The following is a 20,003-nucleotide window of genomic DNA, read 5'->3' as shown; positions in this document are numbered from 1 at the left end:
TGGTACAAGTGTGGAGGCTAGAAGACAAGCTGTGGGGAGGCAGTCTTTTCCTTCCACAACTGTGGACTTCAGAAGTTGAACTCAGGTCTTTGAGCTTGGTATTAAGTACACTCAGCCAGCCACCAAGCCATCATACTGGCCCATAGACTTTAATCTTCTTTTGACTTCTACTCACACTATGCCCTTGGAACTTCTCATCCTTTGATATTGCAAGACATTCACGAAATTGACATCTATTGAAGGTGTTATTTTTTATTTATATATGTTTGTAGCTCTATCCTGGAACTTGCTCTGTAGACCAAGTTGGCTTTGAACTCAAGAGATCTGCCCGTATCAAGTATTTCTTTAAAGTTGTGTACCAACAAATGACAAAATATGCCCTTACTATGATGACACTGTGTCGTGTAACAGGTTGTACTGGCTGGTTTTGTGTGTCAACTTGACATAAGCAGGAGTTATCACAGAGAAAGGAGCCTCCCTTGAGGAAATGCCTCCATGAGATCCAGCTGTAAGGCATTTTTCTCAATTAGTGATCAAGTGTGGGAGGGTCCATTGTGGGTGGTGCCATTCCTGGGCTGGTGGTCTGGGGTTCTATAAGAAAGCAAGCTGAGCAAGGCAGGGGAAGCAAGCCAGTAAGTAACATTCCTCCGTGGCCTCCACATCAGCTCCAGCTTCATGTTCTAGTCCTGACTTCCTTTGGTGATGAACAGCAGTGTCGAAGTGTAAGCTAAATAAATCCTTTCCTCCCCAACTTGCTTCTTGGTCGTGATCTTTGTGCAGGAATAGAAACCCTGACTAAGACACAGGTCATGGTCATTAAGAACCTGCAGTGTGCTAGGCTTGTTCTAAGACCACCACACACTGACACATCTTAATCTCACTCTAATCTGAAGCAGAGGGTTATGGTGACACTGAGCCAACACAGCAATATGGTGAGCTGAGGTTAAGACTAGCTTAGGTGGGTACCAATGCTCTGAAAGACAAAAAATGATGGGAAGTATTGTTTTCTTGCCCTTAAATTTGCTTGTTAGCCACTGCTCAGAAGCAGATTGTCTGAAAAATCTCTTTCATCCACTCCTGGTAAAGACTTACTAACAGGTCTGTGCGGGGAGCAGGGGCCAGAGGCCAGGGGGCTGATGGTGCAAAGAGAAAGCTAACATGCAAGGCTCTGGCCCTGATCCCAAGCAGCACCAAATAAGTATATTTAAAGTCTGTATTATTTTAAATACAATATTTTCAGATCTTTACTTGCTCAAAACAGTAAAAAGTAAACAATCAATATATACTACAATATATAATAAAATGCCATCTGCCAAAATAATTTTATCATTCAACAAAACAAAGCACCACCTAAAAGTGGTTCTTTTTTTAAGCCGAACATTTTCTCCAGAAGGAGAAATTTTTTTGTTTCTCACATGGAAAAGTTCGGTATAATATTTAAAATGGAGAATTTTGTCAAAAAGACATTCTTTTAGGGAGGAGAAATCTGGGATTTGCCATGTGAGTTACATTTTCTTTTTCCTCTTCTTTTCCGACACGTTTGCCATTTTCCTCTTCTTGGCTGTCGCTGGGCCATTTCCTTTTGATGGCTGCTTGCTGTCACCAGTTACATCAGACTTCTCTGAGTTAGGTTCTGATGTTTCCTCCTGAATTGTGTCACCAGATTCCTTTTTCACCGTCTTAGGTTGCTCTAAAACACATGACACAATGCATTTAGGACTGTTCCTTCCCTCACATGACGCTATCTGGACTCTTCAACAACCCAAGGGAACAGCCAGCTCAGTCTTAACTTACCAGGACAGGGCTCTGAGGCTGGAGGGAGGCTTGCCTTTTCATTTGTTGCTCTGTCTAACCACACGCCAAGACACGTCAGCCTGGCACCAGTGTTGACCTCACACAGCAAAAATGGGGGATCTTTCTGAAACAAAAGGAAAAAAAAAACTTATATTTAACCCAGGAGATTTGTTTAACTGCTTTTCTTTTTCCATAATCAAATAATCTAAACTGAAGTTTTATTATACCATTGAGTACCACAAAAGAATGTTTTAGTCAGTGTCAGAATGAGTGCACCACACTAGGTTTACTGATCCACACTAAGGACAATGTTCCACCAGAGTTTGTGTGAACGCACTAATGAAATTACCCAACAATATGTTTCCTAATATAGCCCTTCTGTCAGGCGGCAAGCCTGGGCCTTCCTGAGCAAAAGACAGTGGCACCAGAGCTGACGACCAGTCTATAACTGCTCTGACTAGGCTGCTCACAATTTCTTCAAAGTATCCAGAAACTGTAAAATTCTCAGAATATAAATTATGTTGTACATAGACATTCAAGAAACCACATCCACAGAGTTGAGAATAAACCACTCCAAACTGAGACTACAAGGAGTGTGAAGGAGTTCAGTGTCTAGGTACCTGGGTCGACACTACTGTAGCTCCATAATCAACCAGGACCTTTCAAATTGTTTTTAGTAGGGCTGGTAACATTGCTTAGCAAGTAAGAGCACTGACTGCTCTTCCAAAGGTTGTGAGTTCAAATCCCAGCAACCACCTGATGCCCTCTTCTGGTGCATCTGAAGACAGCTACAGTGTACTCATTTATAATAATAAATAAAAATCTTTGGACCGGAGCAAGCAGGGACTGAGCAAGGGGAGTCTACCAGAACAAGAAGGATCTACTGGAGCAAGCGGTGCGACTGGAGCGAGTAGGGTTGACTGGAGCCAGCAGAGGTCCTAAAGTCAATTTCCAACAACCAGATGAAGGCTCACAACTGTCTGTACAGGTACAGTATATACTCATATACATAAAATAAAAATAAATAAACCTTTAAAAAAAATTTAGTAATGGCAGTCCTTTTCTCTAGTATTACTCTTTAAGATAAAGATGACCCAATAGACAAAAACAGCAAGCCAAGTTTTCATGACTGCAAGGGCAACAGGAGGTCTCCTACTGATCTTAATCAGCTCAGCCTCAGGCAGTTCTGCGGTAACGCAACTTTACAGCTCTAATACAGTTTATGACAGGAAGAGTTTTAGAAGCCTAAGGATCTATGTTTTATGAATCTCAAACAAACACTCTGCTAACTTAAAGTAATGCTTTAAGCTGGGCAGTGGTAGGCACGCCTTTAATCCCAGCACTTGGGAGGCAGAGGCAGGCAGATTTCTGAGTTCGAGGACAGCCTGGTCTACAGAGTTCCAGGACAGCCAGGGCTATACAAAGAAACCCTGTCTCAAAAAAAAAATTAATGCTTTAATATTATATCATGGTGTAGTCAGATAATACAGTCAGGCCTGCACTGCAGTGTGTTGACAATGTGAAGAACACTGACCTTATCCTGTCTAAGCGTCCACATTTTGATGAAGCCATCATTGGATGCTGTGACAAGAACGTGATGGTCTGGGACTTCAAAACTGACCATGTCTTTTACCCTAGGGAGAAACATCAATGCCGGAGATGATTTTTTCCAGAGGGTGTGATATCATAAAACCACAACAGCCTCTTGCACTTTTATCGATGTTCCAAGTGTTTCAATGAACAGTAGCCTAAGATAAAACACATGCTGCATATTCCCACTGAGTTCTTTACAGACCAAACTGTGAGAAAGCTGTCCATGTCTAAAGAGAGAGCTAAAGTAGCAACCACAAATGTTCAGGTTATCTTCTGGAATCTAGGAAATAAGGATGTGCAAGATGAAGCCTGTAACTAAGCAACTGCACATTCAGATGGGAAAGATGCTGACTACAGGCTCATGAAGAGGAAGAGAGAGAAGAATGGGTTTCTCCAAGTCCAGGGCAACCACCACTTCTAGTCTAAACTGCCTTTTGGTTTCTGGATTACCTACCTCATCTTCCACTTCTACTGGATAAATGTTTTAAATGGAAGTAAAATCATGCTACTTCCAGGTCTATCTAAAACCCCTTAAGACTGTAATTTTACTTTAGAATAACATTGATGGAACTAGCACAATGGCTCCCTGACTTCAATCTCTTGAAAAGAACCTGCCCACAGCACTGTCCTCTGACACACACACACACACACACACACACACACACTCTAGGGTGCCCCACACACACATATCACAAATGCACGGCACATGGATTAAAACATAAGAATTAAAACACCACAGAGGAAGAAGTACCTGGGCATAAAAAGGGAACAGCCTCGTGCTGAGGGGATATGGTGGCTGACTTCTCTAAGTGAACAAAACAGGCCAGGAATGAAGCTCACACAGAGCAGACACACTACCACTTCCTTACTACAGTGTAAGCCATCCGCTCTGCTCATCAATGAACGAGTGGTGAGGGAGCACTGTGAGAAACACATTTAAAACCTCCTCCAGCTGGGCAGTGGTGGCGCACGCCTTTAATTCCAGCACTTGGGAGGCAGAGGCAGGTGGATTTCTGAGTTTGAGGCCAGCCTGGTCTACAGAGTGAGTTCTAGGACACCCAAGGCTACACAGAGAAACCCTGTCTCGAAAAAAAAAAAAACCTCCTGCAAAAATGAGCTTGCTTCCTACCCTGGGGAAGCACCGCCTGTGCACTGACAGAAGGACTGGATGTTTACAGAGACAGGTTTCTTAGAAATCGAGAATTAATAAGACTTACTTGAGCAGGGTGGTAGTGGCGCATGCCTTGAATCCCAGTACTTGGGAGGCAGAGGCAGGCGGATTTCTGAGTTCGAGGCCAGCCTAGTGAATGAGTTCCAGGACAGCCAGGGCTACACAGAGAAACCCTGTCTCGAAAAATCAAAAAAAAAAAAAAAAAAAAAAAAAAAAAAAAAGACTTACTTGAGACATGGCTGACAGGCCATACTGGAGTAAAATGCTGTATGCTATAACCCTTCTCAAAATTATACTAAAAGCCAGGCACATTCAGCACCCACTGGGTAGGTTTCTGAGAAGTGTGGAATGATCCTGGCCAGCTATATGATAAATTACTCCGAGACTCACTATCTATCTCTTGTACACACAGGAAGCACTTGGAGATGGAGCTCAATAATGCTATTTCCTTTTTCCCATGGGGAAAAACAGCAGAGGGAAGGGGAAGTGGGCAGAGGGATGAAGAAAAAGGTGAGAGCAGTATTGTTTAGCTTTTGCTTCGCTCAAACATGCTTGCTATTTAAGTGAGTGCAAGTTACTTTAAACTACAAAACAGCTAGTCACAGTCCCGGCAACCCTCTCCATCATGACATCCAGGGAGCTAACATTTCCATCATCTCCTTAGACACCAGCAATCGTATACGTGTGTCATATCTGTTACACCTGCTTCTCATAACACAGACACACACATATGAGATTTATGAAAGTACTGACTGTTAGTAAGACTACATACACACAGATTGGTTAAAAAAAAAAAAAAAGAATACCTGTTTTCATGAGCTCTGAATTCACAGAGGCACACTAGGGAATCACAGTCAAAAAACCTTACAACTTCTTCATCTCCAGCCACTGCAAGGACAGAGTCCTAGGAAAAAGAAAAACAATGCCCAGAACGTCCTCAGGAACTCTGACCCCTCAAAACTCCCAGCCCTGCTTTCCGGAACTCACTGAGAGAAACTTAACAGAAGAGATCCTCTTTGCGTTTGTGATGGTGCCGCTCACAGACGCTGTGTCCAGATGATAGACATCCACCTTATTCTGCACGACGACTATGTACTTTTCTCCACTCGGGGACCACTCCACTATGTGAGCATCTGTAAGGCAAACCGTTTTTATCTTGGGCTGGAGAAACGGCTTGGTGCTGACTGCTCTTTTGGGGAACCTCCGCTTGATTCTCAGCACCCACATGGCAGTTCACAACCATCTGTAATTCAGTTCCAGGGGATCTGATGTCATCTTTTGTCGTCAAGGTTCCAAGGATCCAAGTTGGATCCAACTTTGGAACCAGCACTACATACATGCAGGCAAAATACCCATTCACATAAAATAAATATGTAAAAACTGTGTTTACATACATTCATAGTCTAGCTAGTTATTATAAAAAGTGCAAAATACTTACTCTGCTTTATATTTTTTATGAAAGCTGATCTTCCCTCTACAAGATTCCACGTTCTGTAAAACAAGAGGTTTGTTTATAGCATGATCATCAAGTCACTAAGTGGGAAAAAACAATCTAACAACAGGCCTCCACACAGGACAATTTCACTATTTACTCTGTAGCAATTTGTTGATAAGTATTTTTCTCCAAGCATGATTAAAGCTCAACCCTGAATCTTTAGATGCATTGTCATCCATTACATTTTCATCTACGAAAACATTTCTCTTCAGGGTCAGTCTCCTCCTACACTTACAATAACGAAAAACTGGACCTTTTATTTTTTTTGGCCTGGAACTTGCTATGTAGACCAGGCTGGCTTCAAATTCAGAGATCAGTTGGCCTCTGGCCTGTGAGTGCTGGGGTTAAACACATTTACCACCTTGCCTGACCAATATGTATCATTTCTACACCATCATTATGAAATAGTTCACTGGCTTTCTATTTTGCTCTTGTCACTCCAGTAACGTAAATGGCTGAAAACTTCAGAACGACATGGAAATGGTATTTTGCTGGAACAGCATGGAAACAGTATTTTGGTATTACAAAGTAAAAGATACATCAGTAAAGACACCCTTGGGCATTTATAACTTACCTTAATGTCTTATCAGTACCAACAGACAGAGCCAACTTGCCAGACGGGTGGATAGAAAGGAAAGTCACATGTCCCCTAAAAGGAAACCAACAGTTAGCCCTCCATTTGAGTGGTCCTGCAAGAGGGAATGCCAACAGGACCGCATGGCCTCACCTGTGAGCTTTAATGGACTTCAGGCATTCCCACTTCTTTGCATCCCAGACACAGATGAGCCCATCTTCTGCCCCACTGATTAAGTGCCTGCTGCCATAGAATTTCAGGCACGTTACTGTGCCTGTGAAAAAGCAAGACAGGCAAAATTATACACATTTCTGATTAGAAGCTCAGAAAGATGCATGCAGTTTGGAAGTGGCTCTGATGAGCACACACAAGACCCATGTTCAATCCCTATTACCACAAAAACAAAGCCAACACCTTGGTACTACAGAATCATACCTTAAAGTTTATGGTAAAGAATTTAGGTTTTTCATATTAAAACTAAGAGTTTTGTTTTGGCAGGTCTGAGAGATTAAACTCAAGAGCTTCTGCTCATGCTAAGCAGGGGCTTTCCCACAGAGCTATAACTCCAGCATAAGGTAGCAGTTTTAAGCTGGGCAGAGCTGGGACATGCCTTTAGTCCCGAGACAAGCAGATCTCTGAGACAAGTCCAGCCGGTAAGTCAAGCTGGGCGGTGGTGGCGCATGCCTATAATCCCAGCACTTGGGAGGCAGAGGCAGGCGGGTTTCTGAGTTCGAGGCCAGCCTGGTCTACAGAGTGAGTTCCAGGACAGCCAAGGCTATACAAAGAAACCCTGTCTCGGGGGCGGGGCGGGGTGGGGGTGGGGTGGGGGGGTGGATTCCAAGTCAAAAAAAGAATGCAGCTTTAAGTTTATGCAAATGTTTCAGCATGCTGAGCCCTGACTCCCACTTTCTCCGTTTTGAGCCACATGTATTCGCCTCGTTTACTGCCATCAGAAGTTATTAACAATGCTATAAAACTTTACCTTTCAGCTCTGTGGCTAAGAAACCTTCCTTAATCATTTCAAACACTTCAGAACCTTCACTTCCACCACCAACAGAACCCCTGTTCTCCCAAGACTTCTCCGTGATCAAGTATTAAAAGGCGAAAGAGGGCAGTGGTGGAAGAGCATTACAAACTTCTGGCCATAAAGCAGTTCAAACCACACCTTCACCTTTGCAAAGCCTCTGAAGTCTGTGTGAACTGTTTTTGTAGACACAGTGCTTTTGGGCAGCAGCCACAGTTCACTCTCCTAGAACACACTGCTTTTGCAAAGATAAGTAATTATAACATGGGCCATGCACAAGGCCCACAAAGCCTCAGCATTGGCCGTTTGGTCCTCTGCAGGATGTAATGAAAACCCCTGGGTCACTGTTTCCATCTCTCCACCTCCTGTTATCCTCTGTAGTAATTCTTCTTCCTCATGTCTGGTCCCTTTGCCCATGACTCCCACCTACTCCCTAGACAAGAACTTATCTATTACTATTTGAAAAGAACAGGACTTATATAAGCAAGGGAGAAGAGCAGGGTCCCTACTGCATGCATCCCACCTAAGTCCTTTCTGACTATTGAATGTATCACCTTGCATGTAGAAGTTACTCAAAGCCTAGCTTCAGTGGAAGAGCATGGCACTTGGCAACATGCTTTACAACCCTATTAGAAGCAGGTATCTATCATTCCAGCTTAAATCCCAGAAACCAGTACGCAGTGCACCACCCTCAAACATTAAAGGGGAAGAAAGGGTCCTATTTTAATATGCCTTTCTTTATGGGAGAAACTCTGGCCAAGCTCCTCAAGCTAAGTACAAATTAAATTAATGCTGAGTTCTCCTCTGCCTTTATCTTCATCTCTGTTACATGAAAAATGAGATAAAAAAATTAGTTAATCTTTTCATCCCTTGATCTACCTCTCTATTTTTCACAGGCATGTGTACAGTTCCTCCTCCCTGGCCTCAGTTCTAATGGCGTTTGTTCCTCTGTATTTTACTCTGGCACACCTCAGGTCCTCTGTGGTAAGCACGCTTAGTCTGGGTGCATGAGACTACAGAAAAGCCTGTCTACCTCCCTGCTTTATAGGACAGGAAAGCAGCCTAAGGATAAGGAACATCTTTTTTCTTTCATTTGTGTGGTAGTTTCAATGAAAATGGTGCCCGCATAGAGAGTGGTACAATGAGGAGCGGAGGCTTTGCTGGAGTTTGTGTGACCTTGTTAAGAGAAGTGTCACTGGGATGGGCTCTGAGATTTCAAGTGCTCAAGTTAGGCCCAGTGTCACTGGCTCTTCCTGCTGCCTGTCAAATGTAGAAAGCCTCAGCTACCTCTCCTACACCGTATCTGCCTGCATGCCACCATGCTTCCAGTTATGACAAAAACAGATTAAATCTCTGAACCATAAGCCATCCCCAATTAAATGTTTTCCTTTCTAACAATTGCTGTGATCATGTATCTCTTCACAGCAATAGAAAACCTACTTGAGACAATTTCTATATTTCCCATCACAGGATCCAGACACAGTAGAGACATTCACCAGTCTAACTGAACTCAACTATAGAGTGGTAACACCCCCAATGTATCTTAAAGGCTACAACTTTGTAGTGGCTTAAACAAGAACGCTCCTAACCCCCTAGTTCATACATTTGAATGCTTAGTCAACAGAGGGTAGATCTGTTTGAGAAGACTGAGAAGTACTAGGAGGTATGTCACTGGGAGTGGGCTTTGAAAGGCCCCATGTCTCTACTGCCTGCAGTTCAGGATGTGAAGTTCTCAGCTACCGCCCCATTGTAGAAGGTGAAGTGTCCCTGTGCAAGAACAGAGTTTATCCCTCCAAAGGAAGGTATGTGGCTACTCTCCTGGAATGCTGGGGAAAAATGAAGTTCACAAGTTGGTAATACTTTGCTACTTGTTGGTCCAGGCTCTGCTGCATCACCCAGAATATCGTGTTTGTTTATCCCAGACTTGTCCCCCCACCCCCAAAAAGCCTGAACATTACTTCTAGGCCAGAAAATCCATCCTTGTCAGAGATCTCACTTGCACTTTCCAACAGACCGAGGGACCTCTATGCTATCTAAGGCGAGGCCAGTCCCGACTCCCATAGAGATTGTGTTTACCTCAGTCATTCTCCCTAGGCTGTTAACTTGAGCACTGTTTCTAAGGCAACAGAACCATCTTATGGAAGAAGCCATATTGACTTTGTAAATATTGCCAATGTAAACATGTCTTAAGCTTTGCTGCACACATGGGACTAAGTTAGCTGTTAAGAAAAAAACTTTTCAAAAATTTTGCTGTGCTTAAATATGGCTAAAATAAATGAACTGGTGCCAGACTCTCAAACGTTTGGCCCAGCACCAGTAACCTAAATCATGCTGAACTGCATTTCATTCTTGATTATTTCCCTGCCAACCAGAAAGCCTGAAGAGTCCACACATTCACTCTCTCTCTCTTTCACACACACATATTCATTCTCTCCCCACCCCCATCAACGGGCCTGTCTGCTCCTTGCCATGACAATGGGCTGACCCTCTGAAACTGTAAGCCAGCCCCCAATGACCTGAACACTTTCCTAGCAGCAACAGATCACTGAGACAAACTTACCACTGTGATGCACCAGAGCCCCGTGCTCCACCTTCCTTTTCATGTCATAAATGTGAATCGTTTCATCTTTGCTGCCAGTGACTACATAACGACTGTTTGCTGCCACCGCCGACAGGGAGGCAGTGTGGCCGTGGTGAGTGAAGTCAGCCACAGGAGTCCATGTCTGAGAAAGGAGGAGACACATAATCGACCCCACAGTCACATCACAGTTCTCTGAGCATATAGTTCCACAATCCCTCAAAGCAAGCAGTGGATCCTGCAAGTGGAGAAAACTAGAATACACAGATTAAAACACAAAAAGGGACCGAAGACCTGAATAAGGAGTGTTAAGGACAGGAAGTGAACTCAGTAACATGCCTCCAGATCCCAGTAATGTAGACCTCCACAGACTTCCATATCAGTAATTCATTCAAATGTTCAACTTTTCATGTGGATTAATTCCAACAACAACTGCCCCCTTTTCTATGCCTACATAATTACTCTATTATATGTGCTTGATACCACTATGGGTAGTAGAAAAAACAAACAGAGGTCTGTATTCAAATACAACTTACACTCTAAGGAAAGAGAAACAAGTTAATGTGATACTACATAGAAATAAACATAAGCCCTATAAAGAAAAAAGCGGACCATATGGTTATATTTTCCTAAGTACTACCATGAGCTCTCGAGAACTGTTACTAATACATCTCGGGGGCCAGATGCTCATTACTATATACGTCTGCTTTGAGAACCATGACTGAGTACAAAGAACAGGAGAAGGCACGCACACATATGCAGTGATCTTCAAATTGAAGGAGCTACATGGGAAAATTTATTAACCAAACAAACCAGGGAAGAAAGAAAAAAAAAATCAGGCAGTAGTGGTGCATGCCCAGCATTTGGAAGGCAGAGGCAGGCGGATTTCTGAGTTTGAGGCCAGCCTGAGTTCCAGGACAGCTAGGGCTATACAGAGAAACCCTGTCTTGAAGTGTGTGTTGGGGGGTTGGGGGGGGAGGTTTGGGGAGAGAAAGAAGCCCAAAAAACAAAACAAGCAAAGTTCTTTACATATGCTTAGTCAATCACTACGAATCACACCCTAAAGAACTACAGGAGCAGAGAGTACATTTGTTAATTAGGAGTAGTAGGCTTCTGTTCAGTCAAGACACATTGTACCTGAGGCATACAGGGTTTCTGTCGGTCTCTGTCTCTCTGTCTCTCTCTCTCCCTCCCTCCCTCCCTCTGTCTCTGAAACAGGGTCTCACTTTATAGCTATGACTATCCTCCCAAGTGCTGAGATTAAATACATGTGCCACCACCGCTGGTTTAAATTTTAAACTCTGAATCCTCCTGCTCCTGATTACAGACATTAGTCACCTGACTCAAACATGTTACAGCTCTATGTCAAAGCATTGTTCAAATGACATAAATAATACTGGTTATGTTGGTTACTGGCTAGATTTAGAAGCAGCACCTGGAGTTGTTAACAGCATAAGCCTGGGAAACATCTGGAGGACCTTGACATGATGTATTCACAAACCATGTGGCCTTGAGCGTCTCTTGCCTTATGAACTGTTCATCTATAAAATGAGAATGGTTGTATCAGTCTCAGGGTTGCTGTACATCTGGAATGAGTATACTAAAAGAAACCCAACCACAGGCTGGAGCGATGCCTCAGCGGTTAAGAGAACCAACTGCTCTTCCAGAGGTCCTGAATTCAATTCCCAGCAACCACATATTGGCTCACCACCATCTGTAAAGGAATCCAATGCCCTCTTCTGGTGTGTCTGTAAACATCTACAGTGCACTCATATATATTAAATAAATTAATTAATTAAAGAAACCCAACCACAACACACACTAAGAAATTCTCAACAAAACAGATTTGTAGGTGATAAGTAGAACTGGTCAAGAAATAATTACTCTTTTTTGGCTTTTCAAGACAAAATTTCTCTGTGTAAACCAGGCTGGCCTACAATTCAGAGATCCGCCTACCTCTGCCTCTTGAGTACTGGGATTAAGGGTGGGGGCACTGCCTGCTAGATGACACTTCCTTCCTTCCTTCCTTCCTTCCTTCCTTCCTTCCTTCCTTCCTTTCTTTCTTTGGTTTTTTAAGACAGGGTTTCTCTGTGTAGCCCTGGCTGTCCTGGAACTCACTCTGCAGAGCAGGCTGGCCTTGAACTCAGAAATCCGCCTGCCTCTGCATCCCAAGTGCTGGGATTAAAGGCGTGTGCCACCACGGCCCGGCCCGGCTAAATGATACCTCTAATCCCCGTTACTGTTTGACTATTATGTTGGCAATTACCTGTATCTTATTTTCATACCTGACAAAAATAAATTTCATACTGTGCTACACTTTACCTCCATGTATTTCTCTCTTTTCTTCAACCAAGAAGGCTACAACACCAGGATTCACACCTCTGGCACCTTTCACCCTGCCCACAGTAAATTTACAATAAACAGTGAATTCGCATCACCTTCATCCCAGTCCAGTTGTAATAGCTCTTTCATGTATAATTTACTTTTATTTTATGTACATTGGTGTTTTGACTGTATGTATGTCTGTATGAGTGTATCAGATCTCTTGAAACAGGAGTTACATACAGACAGTGTGAGCTGCCATGTAGGTGCAGGGAAATGAACCCAGACCCTCTCAAAGAACAGCCAGTGCTCTTAACCGCTGAGCCATCTCTCCAGCCTATAGTAGTTTTGTTAATCAGGAATGAAACTCAGCGAAAGGTGAAGTTATTTTTACATTAGAACATTAAGAACTACAATAATTGTCAGCTTAAATGCACACCTTATTTTTCGTGTAAGAAAAAGAAAATGCCAGTTTTTTATGCCTTGAGAATACTTTAAGGTTATTTTTTCCTTTTTAATTACCATATAATAATTGTATATATTTATGGAGCACAATAGGATATTTGAGTGCATACATTGATCAGATATGAAAAAGACAACCTATCCCCTTCAACTATGTGCCATGTTTTTGAGTTGAACATTCAAAGTACTCTCTAGTAACTACTTGAAAATATACGATTAATTGCTGTCAACTATAGTTACCTTTTAAGGCAAAAAAAAAAAAAAAGTAATCAGTCATTCCTCCCACTAAACTTCATTTCTGCAAGCATTAGCCCTGCTCTCTCCATCACCTCCATACGTGGGCCCCAGCCTCCTCTGACAACCATTCATCCACTCCCCACAGAGATGAACTTTTTTCGTTTCCGCCTGTAGACATTTTATCTACTAGAACAAGTAAATATTATTTCACTCTGAAAAGCCTCTACTCAGTAAAGAGTAGGACCTTTCTACAGTCTTTGAGCTCATCATCCTCCTGCCTCAACCTCTCGAGAACTGGGATTATCTGCATAAACCTGTCCGTTTTCCAACAAGTCCTCCATCAATTACCCGTGGAGACTCAGCAATAAACAACAGACGTCACGGTTCTGCCCAAGAGGGACCAGCCCGCCAATCCCCCGCAACCCCAGGCTCGCGGTGTCTCACCTCCTGGTGGCCACTCCTCGCGGGCCCGCGACGTACGGTGAACCCAAACAGGACCTGCTCGTAGCTGCCAGCGACCAGCTCCATTCAGCAGCACGTGTGCCTTGCAGGAGAAGCCGGCGTGGGAACCCTATGGAAGCCGAGGCAGGCCCTTCTGAAGTCGGCGCGCGAATTATACGTCATCCCCCCAGGGGGCAACCTTTAGGCGCCTGCAAATGGCAATAACCCAGTACGCTCTCGAAGGTCACGTGGCCCTTCTACGAGGAACTTGAGGAACGAAGTGGCAGGAGGAGGTTCTCGGAGCAGAGAGAAAAAAGTTGTGGCAAGCAGGCAATCCCTGGGAAGCCGTGAGCTAAGTCGGCCTTAGGAAGTGGGCGGGAACTTCTCCGCGCAAGCCCCAACTTCCGGTGCACCTAAGGAAGGGGCGGGGCCACTTCCAGCTTCGGAGGACTGAGGTTGTGGAGCCGCCCCTCGTGGTTCCTGGAGTGTGGCAGTGATTTGGTGGTCGGGAGTACATCTCCTCCATTTGTGATTCTCTTACTATTTGGAGACAGTCTCTCGCTTCGTCGCCCTGGCTGGCGCCTCCTTGCACCCGTTTTCTTCCTGCAGCTTCCTCATGGCTCAGATCACAAGCGAAGGGTTTTGTTTTTGTGCCGAGAGCGGGACCTCTCGGGTAGGCCCAGGGAAGGTCAGGGCTCGCAGGTGTCCCCTCGCTGGACTGCGAGCCCGGTCCTGCCAGTCAGTGTCCCGCCTGCAGGCCAAGCCGTCCAGCTCCTCACCCTTCTTGCCTGCTGGCTTCTCGTACCTAATCAGACTGGCCCGGGTTAGAGCACGTCCTGGGTTATGGGGTTAAAAGATTGTCTTGAAGGAGGAGGACAATGACCTTCGAAATGGAAGATTCGCGTTTTCTCCACCTAAAGTGCAAAGGTTAATGAAAGCAATAACATCCTTTTCTCTTTCTCTTCCCCCGCTCTCTCTCCTTCTCTCCCCCCCACCCCCTCATGATTTTTCAATTGTGGCCTCTTCTAGTTTGGGCTATTCCCTTCACAACCCTTGTGTTAATCTATCTACAAGTATTGCTAAGGTATCCTGAGATGTTAATCATTTTCTCCAGAGAACCACTAAAGTTGAAATATGTCTCCTTAGCTTGGAACAAAGTGAGACGTCTCATTTTGTCCTATGCATGGTTATTACAGTTTACGTTGGCTTATACTCATTTTAGTGCAATAGTAATCGTATCCAAAAAATGAGGGGGGATAAATAAAACTGTTTCAGAATCCTATGCTTTATTTATTGTTTGTTCCTGGAAGCGCCCCGCGCGCTTATTACTACCAAGGAAATTCCAGCTGCTGTTGGAGAAATATAAGTGTGGGTATTTTTAAAATTACAACAGAGGAAGTGTGATTGCTGAAAGTTCTTTATCTCCATTTTGTTAATTTCCCTAATTTTTATTAGAGAAAGTTACATAAAGGTCACCATGCTCCCAGTGGGTTGGTAGAATTAGTATTGTGAAAATGACTGTACTACCGCAGTCACTCTCTAGATTTAACACATATGAATTTTGATATCATAGAGTTCAAGAGTTTAGAAAAATACAAGAATTGGTATGGAACAACAAAGGGGGAGGGGGTTACACAAACAGCCAAAGCAATATTGAGAAATAACACTGCTAGGAGAATTATATTATCTGACCTCAAATTATACGATAGAGCTATAGTGATAACAACATCATGGTACTGGTGTAAAAACAGGCAGACTAATGGAATAGAGGAAATAAAATGACAAAGGACCGCCCACCTAATTTTTACAGGGGAACCAACAAATATATTTTGGGGGAAAAAGATAACATGTTCATTAATTAGTACTAGCAAAACTGGAGATCTGCTTGCAGAAGAATGAAACTAGATTCATTCATACTTCTCATTGTACAAAAAGCAATTCAAAACACATCAAAGGATTTACAACAAGCCCAGCAGTGGTGGCGTACGCCTTTAATCCCAGCACTTGGGAGGCAGAGGCAGGTGGATTTCTGAGTTCGAGGCCAGCCTGGTCTACAGAGTGAGTTTCAGGACAGCCAAGGCTACACAGAGAAACCCTGTCTCGCGATAAAAAAAAAAAGAAAATCTGACGACAAATGTTGGAGAGGATGAGTAGAGGAGAACCTTCACTCGTGAGAGGTTTGGTGTAAATTAATACAACCATTGTGGAAATCGACCTGGGAATTCTTCAGAAAATTAAAGTATGATTACTATATGACCTCACAGTTTTGCTCCTGGGAATACATCCAGGGACCTCCATAGTGTCCCATAGAAACATTTACATCCATGTGTTTGTTGCTGCTTTATTCTCTCTAGCAAGGAAACCATGTGATCAACAGATGAGTGGATAGTGACAATCTGGCACATACATAGAATGGAACAGTCTTTGGCTATACAAAAAATGACATGGATTTTGCAAGAAAACAGATGGGCTTAGAATATATAATATTACGCAGAGACACAAATCTCAGGAGGAAAAAAAAACCTATGTTCTCCCTCGTGTATCATAGCAAATATGTGTATACGTATCCATTTAAACAAATGTACATGTGGGTATACTGTACCATGTAGAGGGCAAAAGATGAACATTAGATGATGAGGAAGACTAAATACTAATGTACTGGCTGGTTTTGTGTGCCAACTTGACACAGGCTGGAGTTATCACAGAGAAAGGAGCTTCAGTTGGGGAAGTGCCTCCATGAGATCCAGCTGTGGGGCATTTTCTCAATTAGTGATCAAGGGGGTAGGGCCCCTTGTGGTTGGTGCCATCCCTGGGCTGGAAGTCTTGGGTTCTATAATGAGAGCAGGCTGAGCAAGCCAGGAGAAGCAAGCCAGTAAGGAACATCCCTCCATGGCCTGTGCATCAGCTCCTGCTTTCTGACCTGCTTGAGTTCCAGTCCTGACTTCTTTTGTGATAAACAGCAATGTGAAAGTAAGCCAAATAAACCCTTTCCTCCCCAACTTGCTCCATGGTCATGATGTTTGTGCAGGAATAGAAACCCTGACTAAGACAACTAATAATGGTCATGTGAATATGAAAGGATATATAAAGATAATTGTCCTAGTTTTAATCATCATGAATTTTTCAGTTCTTGTGATGCATGTAAATGCATAAAAATGTATTTGAAAGTGTAAAATCCAGTATGAAGTTACATGCCGAGGGCTGGCCAGTCTCGGTCTCTCTCGACCTGCAGGGAAACACAGGGTCCTGGTACAGGTCGGCAAGGCGTCAGCAAAGAAATAGTGGCAGACACAACACAAGCAAGTGCAGGATCTGAATGTATTTCTCAAAAATGACATCAAATTTTTACAGTCATTACAAAAGAAATGAAAAATCTGGCAGCTCAGTGGTTGAGGTACATCTCTAAAACACACTGGGTCTAAAACAGCAGCCATCTCCTCTGGAGTGGTGCAGCACCCCCAGGGCTCTGAGCAAGCTCAGGCCAGCATGGGCACAGCCGGAGTGGAGGGAGGGGTCTGCACACTGTCTCACACACACACACACTGCAACAACAAAAATTAACACCATAATTTGCAAGTTGAGCTGCTTCCAAAATCAAATTAGGTTCTGGGAACTCCAGAATACTGTGATCAAGAGGTTATTTAAAAAAAAAAAAAAAAAAAGGGTCGGACAGTGATAGTGCATGCCTTTAATCCCAGCACTTGGGAGGCAGAGGCAGGTGGATTTCTGAGTTCGAGGCCAGCCTGGTCTACAGAGTGAGTTCCAGGACAGCCAGGGCTACACAGAGAAACCCTGTCTCGAAAAACCAAAAAAAAAAAAAAGTTGTGATGTAATTAGCTACAGTATAATTCTTTAAATAACCTGTTAGTTGTCATTTAATTGGCTACAAGACACCTAGCCAGCAACTGAGACTAGGTTCCTGTGGATAAAGTCTATCTTGGTTTGATGTGATGGGCTTGGTATGGGCACCTAGTCCAGATGCAAAGCTCCTGCAAATTTAACCCTATACTGGAATCTGTTAGTGCCAGAATATCACACATCGGCCCGTTTACATTATAGAGGAGAGTTTTGTGGTTTGACAGTCTTCTGCTCCAACCAGGAATCAAAGAACATGGTTGGCTCTAGGATGGAAGTCATTCAGTGGAGGTGGGTGTCTCAGTGATTTTAACAAAAGGAAACAAAAACTGCCTTAGAAATTCATTCAATCACAGAACTCAGAAGATTTAAGAATATGTCAGCCAAAAGTTAAATAATAGGATAGAGAAAGACACATTGATAAATGTCAAGGGAATATAATTCCTTAAAATTATATGGAAATCTATGGATCTAAATTTTTGGAGAACACGGATAAAAATGCAATTAATCTTTTTAATGGGATTACTGCTTCAATGAAGGAAAGTTGGATTTTACAGTTTTAAATATATTTTTGTGTAGTAACATGCCATCAAAAAATGACAAATCCCGCAGGGTAGTGATGACACCTACCTCTAATCCCAGTACTTGGGAGGCAGGTGACTCTGAATTTGAGGCCAGCCTGGTCTAGAGAGCAAGTTCCAGAATGGCCAGGACTACACAGAGAAACTTGTCTCAAAATAAAGAGAAAAAAGAAGGAAGGAAAGAAAGAAAGAAAAGAAAGAAAAAGAAAAATCCATGATAGAGTTAAGACTAAAAAAAAGAAAAAAACAAACAAACAAAAAGAAATGATAAAATCCAAAGTAAAATATCCTAACTTGGTTTTAGGTTATAAATGCTAAAACACACCCAGGAATGTGATGTTTCAAAGCCAACTAAGGGGCAGCCAATTGCTGATCCTGCATCTTACACACTCTTGACCTTGAACTTTCTCATTCACAGAGAACAAAGCTGCAGCTTTTCATTTCACTCCCTGCCAGATCAGCACCGTCTTAACTAGCTCAGGTTGCAGGACTCATTGTCTAAAGCAAACCACTGTGGAATAATTACCCGTTCCACTAGATTCAAACGGGACATGCTTCTCCTAAGACCTCCTGTTCTCTCAAAACAGGCTGTAAAAGGCCACTTAATCCCAGTGTGAAAACTGAAGTTTTCAAGGAGCAAACCAACTGGTGGGAGATCAGTAACACACCAGCAGGATTGTTGTGTTTGAAAATGATTGATTGCAAAGCTTTTTGCTTTTGAGCCAAACCTCCTTTCATTTATGCATCCAGCAAATATTTATTGAGGCCTGGCTTTGTTTTGTTTGTTTTATTTGCTGAAAAAGAGAAAGACAGAGACAGACAGACAGAGACAGGGAGAGAGACAGAGAGAGAAAAAGGTACACAGAGAGAGATAGAGAGAGAGAGATAGATAGATAGAGAGAGAGAGAGAGAGAGAGAGAGAGAGAGAGCCATGAGGTCAGGTGCTGGCTCCAGTAGTTATTTGTAGCAGATCACTGAGCCTGTCAGATTGTGGTATTTGCTATTGAAAGTGACATTCACCCCTAATGAGGGGTGGGGAGGGAACCAGGCAGTAGAGAAGTATCTCTTCTTCAAAGTCCACCCATAAGCGCACAGAGAATTCTGCAGGTTTCCCCAATCCTGGCAATTCTGGTAGGTACTGGCAGCTGGAAGCCAGAGAAGTTTGCACAGGTTTCCCCAAGTGATCACAGATGCATCCCTGCCTCCGCTCACCTTTCGTCGCCAGGAAACAATTGCCTAGCAGGAATTGCCACTAAATGTGATTGCACAAATTTCATGGCTGCTTATAAGAGGTCTTTGTAAGGGTGGATGCTGCTGGTGTAATTTCAGATTCAGAAATAAAAGTGGTCAAGTTGTTTTCTTCAGTGTCTGGAGAAATGACCAGATGCTGGGATGTTGTAGCCTTTGGCACCACTCAACAAAGTAACTATTGCTTCATCTGGCAATGGTGAGTGAGGTTTTATTTATTTTATACTTTGAATGAAAGCATCAGTGTTATTCAATACAAACGTTTTTGCCAAGTGCCAGCCTGCTCCTGAGAGCATAGGCGTTTTCATTTGAAATGGCTGAAGCAGAATCTTCTGTGCTTGAAACTTCTGGAAAAGAGTGAGTGTGTGGTGCTGCCCCTGTTGGTGATGACTGTCACTTCTTGTCCTCTTCCATCTGCCCTTAGGGAGCAGCTGAGGTTCCACTACAGCCTGGGGTGCCACTGTGACAACCATTAAGAACAGCTACACAGCTTTTACCATCTTTCCTGCTATAGCTATGGCTCCACAGTGTATGGAAATGGGCCCAGTCCTCTGAGAATCCTGAACCACTAGCTGGACCAGGGGCCATTCCTGAGGTAACCCTTCTTTCTTTTTTTTTTTTTTTTTTT

The 20,003-nt window shown here is 43.3% G+C and overlaps 2 protein-coding genes across 3 annotated transcripts in view; one reads left to right on the top strand and one right to left on the bottom strand.

The window, feature by feature from the left end:
- Window positions 1–1,180: 1,180 nt before the first annotated feature.
- Pak1ip1 (PAK1 interacting protein 1) lies at window positions 1,181–14,015 on the bottom strand. Of its 2 annotated transcripts, XM_031359099.1 has the most exons (11): window positions 13,695–14,015; window positions 11,665–11,770; window positions 10,212–10,374; window positions 6,781–6,901; window positions 6,628–6,702; window positions 5,997–6,049; window positions 5,546–5,691; window positions 5,365–5,462; window positions 3,329–3,428; window positions 1,795–1,918; window positions 1,181–1,690 (listed from the first exon to the last, which is right to left on the bottom strand). In XM_031359099.1, exons 3-11 carry the CDS (start codon window positions 10,252–10,254, stop codon window positions 1,506–1,508), a joined length of 945 nt encoding a protein of 314 aa, XP_031214959.1. In that variant the 5' UTR covers window positions 10,255–10,374; window positions 11,665–11,770; window positions 13,695–14,015; the 3' UTR covers window positions 1,181–1,505. The 2 variants fall into 2 exon arrangements, with proteins under 2 accessions (XP_031214959.1, XP_031214958.1); XM_031359098.1 differs by lacking the exon at window positions 11,665–11,770.
- Window positions 14,016–14,307: 292 nt separating this feature from the next.
- The window catches only part of CUNH6orf52 (chromosome unknown C6orf52 homolog), a 17,209-nt gene continuing 11,513 nt past the window's right edge, over window positions 14,308–20,003 (top strand). The window contains 3 exon segments of the mRNA XM_031358093.1: window positions 14,308–14,514; window positions 19,732–19,924; window positions 19,927–19,970. Of these exon segments, the coding sequence (XP_031213953.1) occupies window positions 14,308–14,514; window positions 19,732–19,924; window positions 19,927–19,970 (444 nt within the window).

The sequence above is a fragment of the Mastomys coucha genome, unplaced genomic scaffold, assembly GCF_008632895.1.
Source record: "Mastomys coucha isolate ucsf_1 unplaced genomic scaffold, UCSF_Mcou_1 pScaffold7, whole genome shotgun sequence".
Classification (NCBI taxonomy): Eukaryota; Metazoa; Chordata; class Mammalia; order Rodentia; family Muridae; genus Mastomys; species Mastomys coucha.
This window is presented reverse-complemented; position numbering and strand designations above follow the sequence as displayed.

Bases quoted from the DNA above. Each gene is read 5' to 3' on its own strand.
- Pak1ip1 (XM_031359098.1), bottom strand. From the start codon at position 13,778: ATGGAGCTGGTCGCTGGCAGCTACGAGCAGGTCCTGTTTGGGTTCACC. The intron at 10,375-13,694 runs GTGAGACACCGC...CTCCTTTCTCAG, and splicing joins CGAGGAGTGGCCACCAGGAG to ACATGGACTCCTGTGGCTGA. The intron at 5,463-5,545 runs GTGAGTTCCGGA...TCTTTTTCCTAG, and splicing joins CTTCTGTTAAGTTTCTCTCA to GACTCTGTCCTTGCAGTGGC.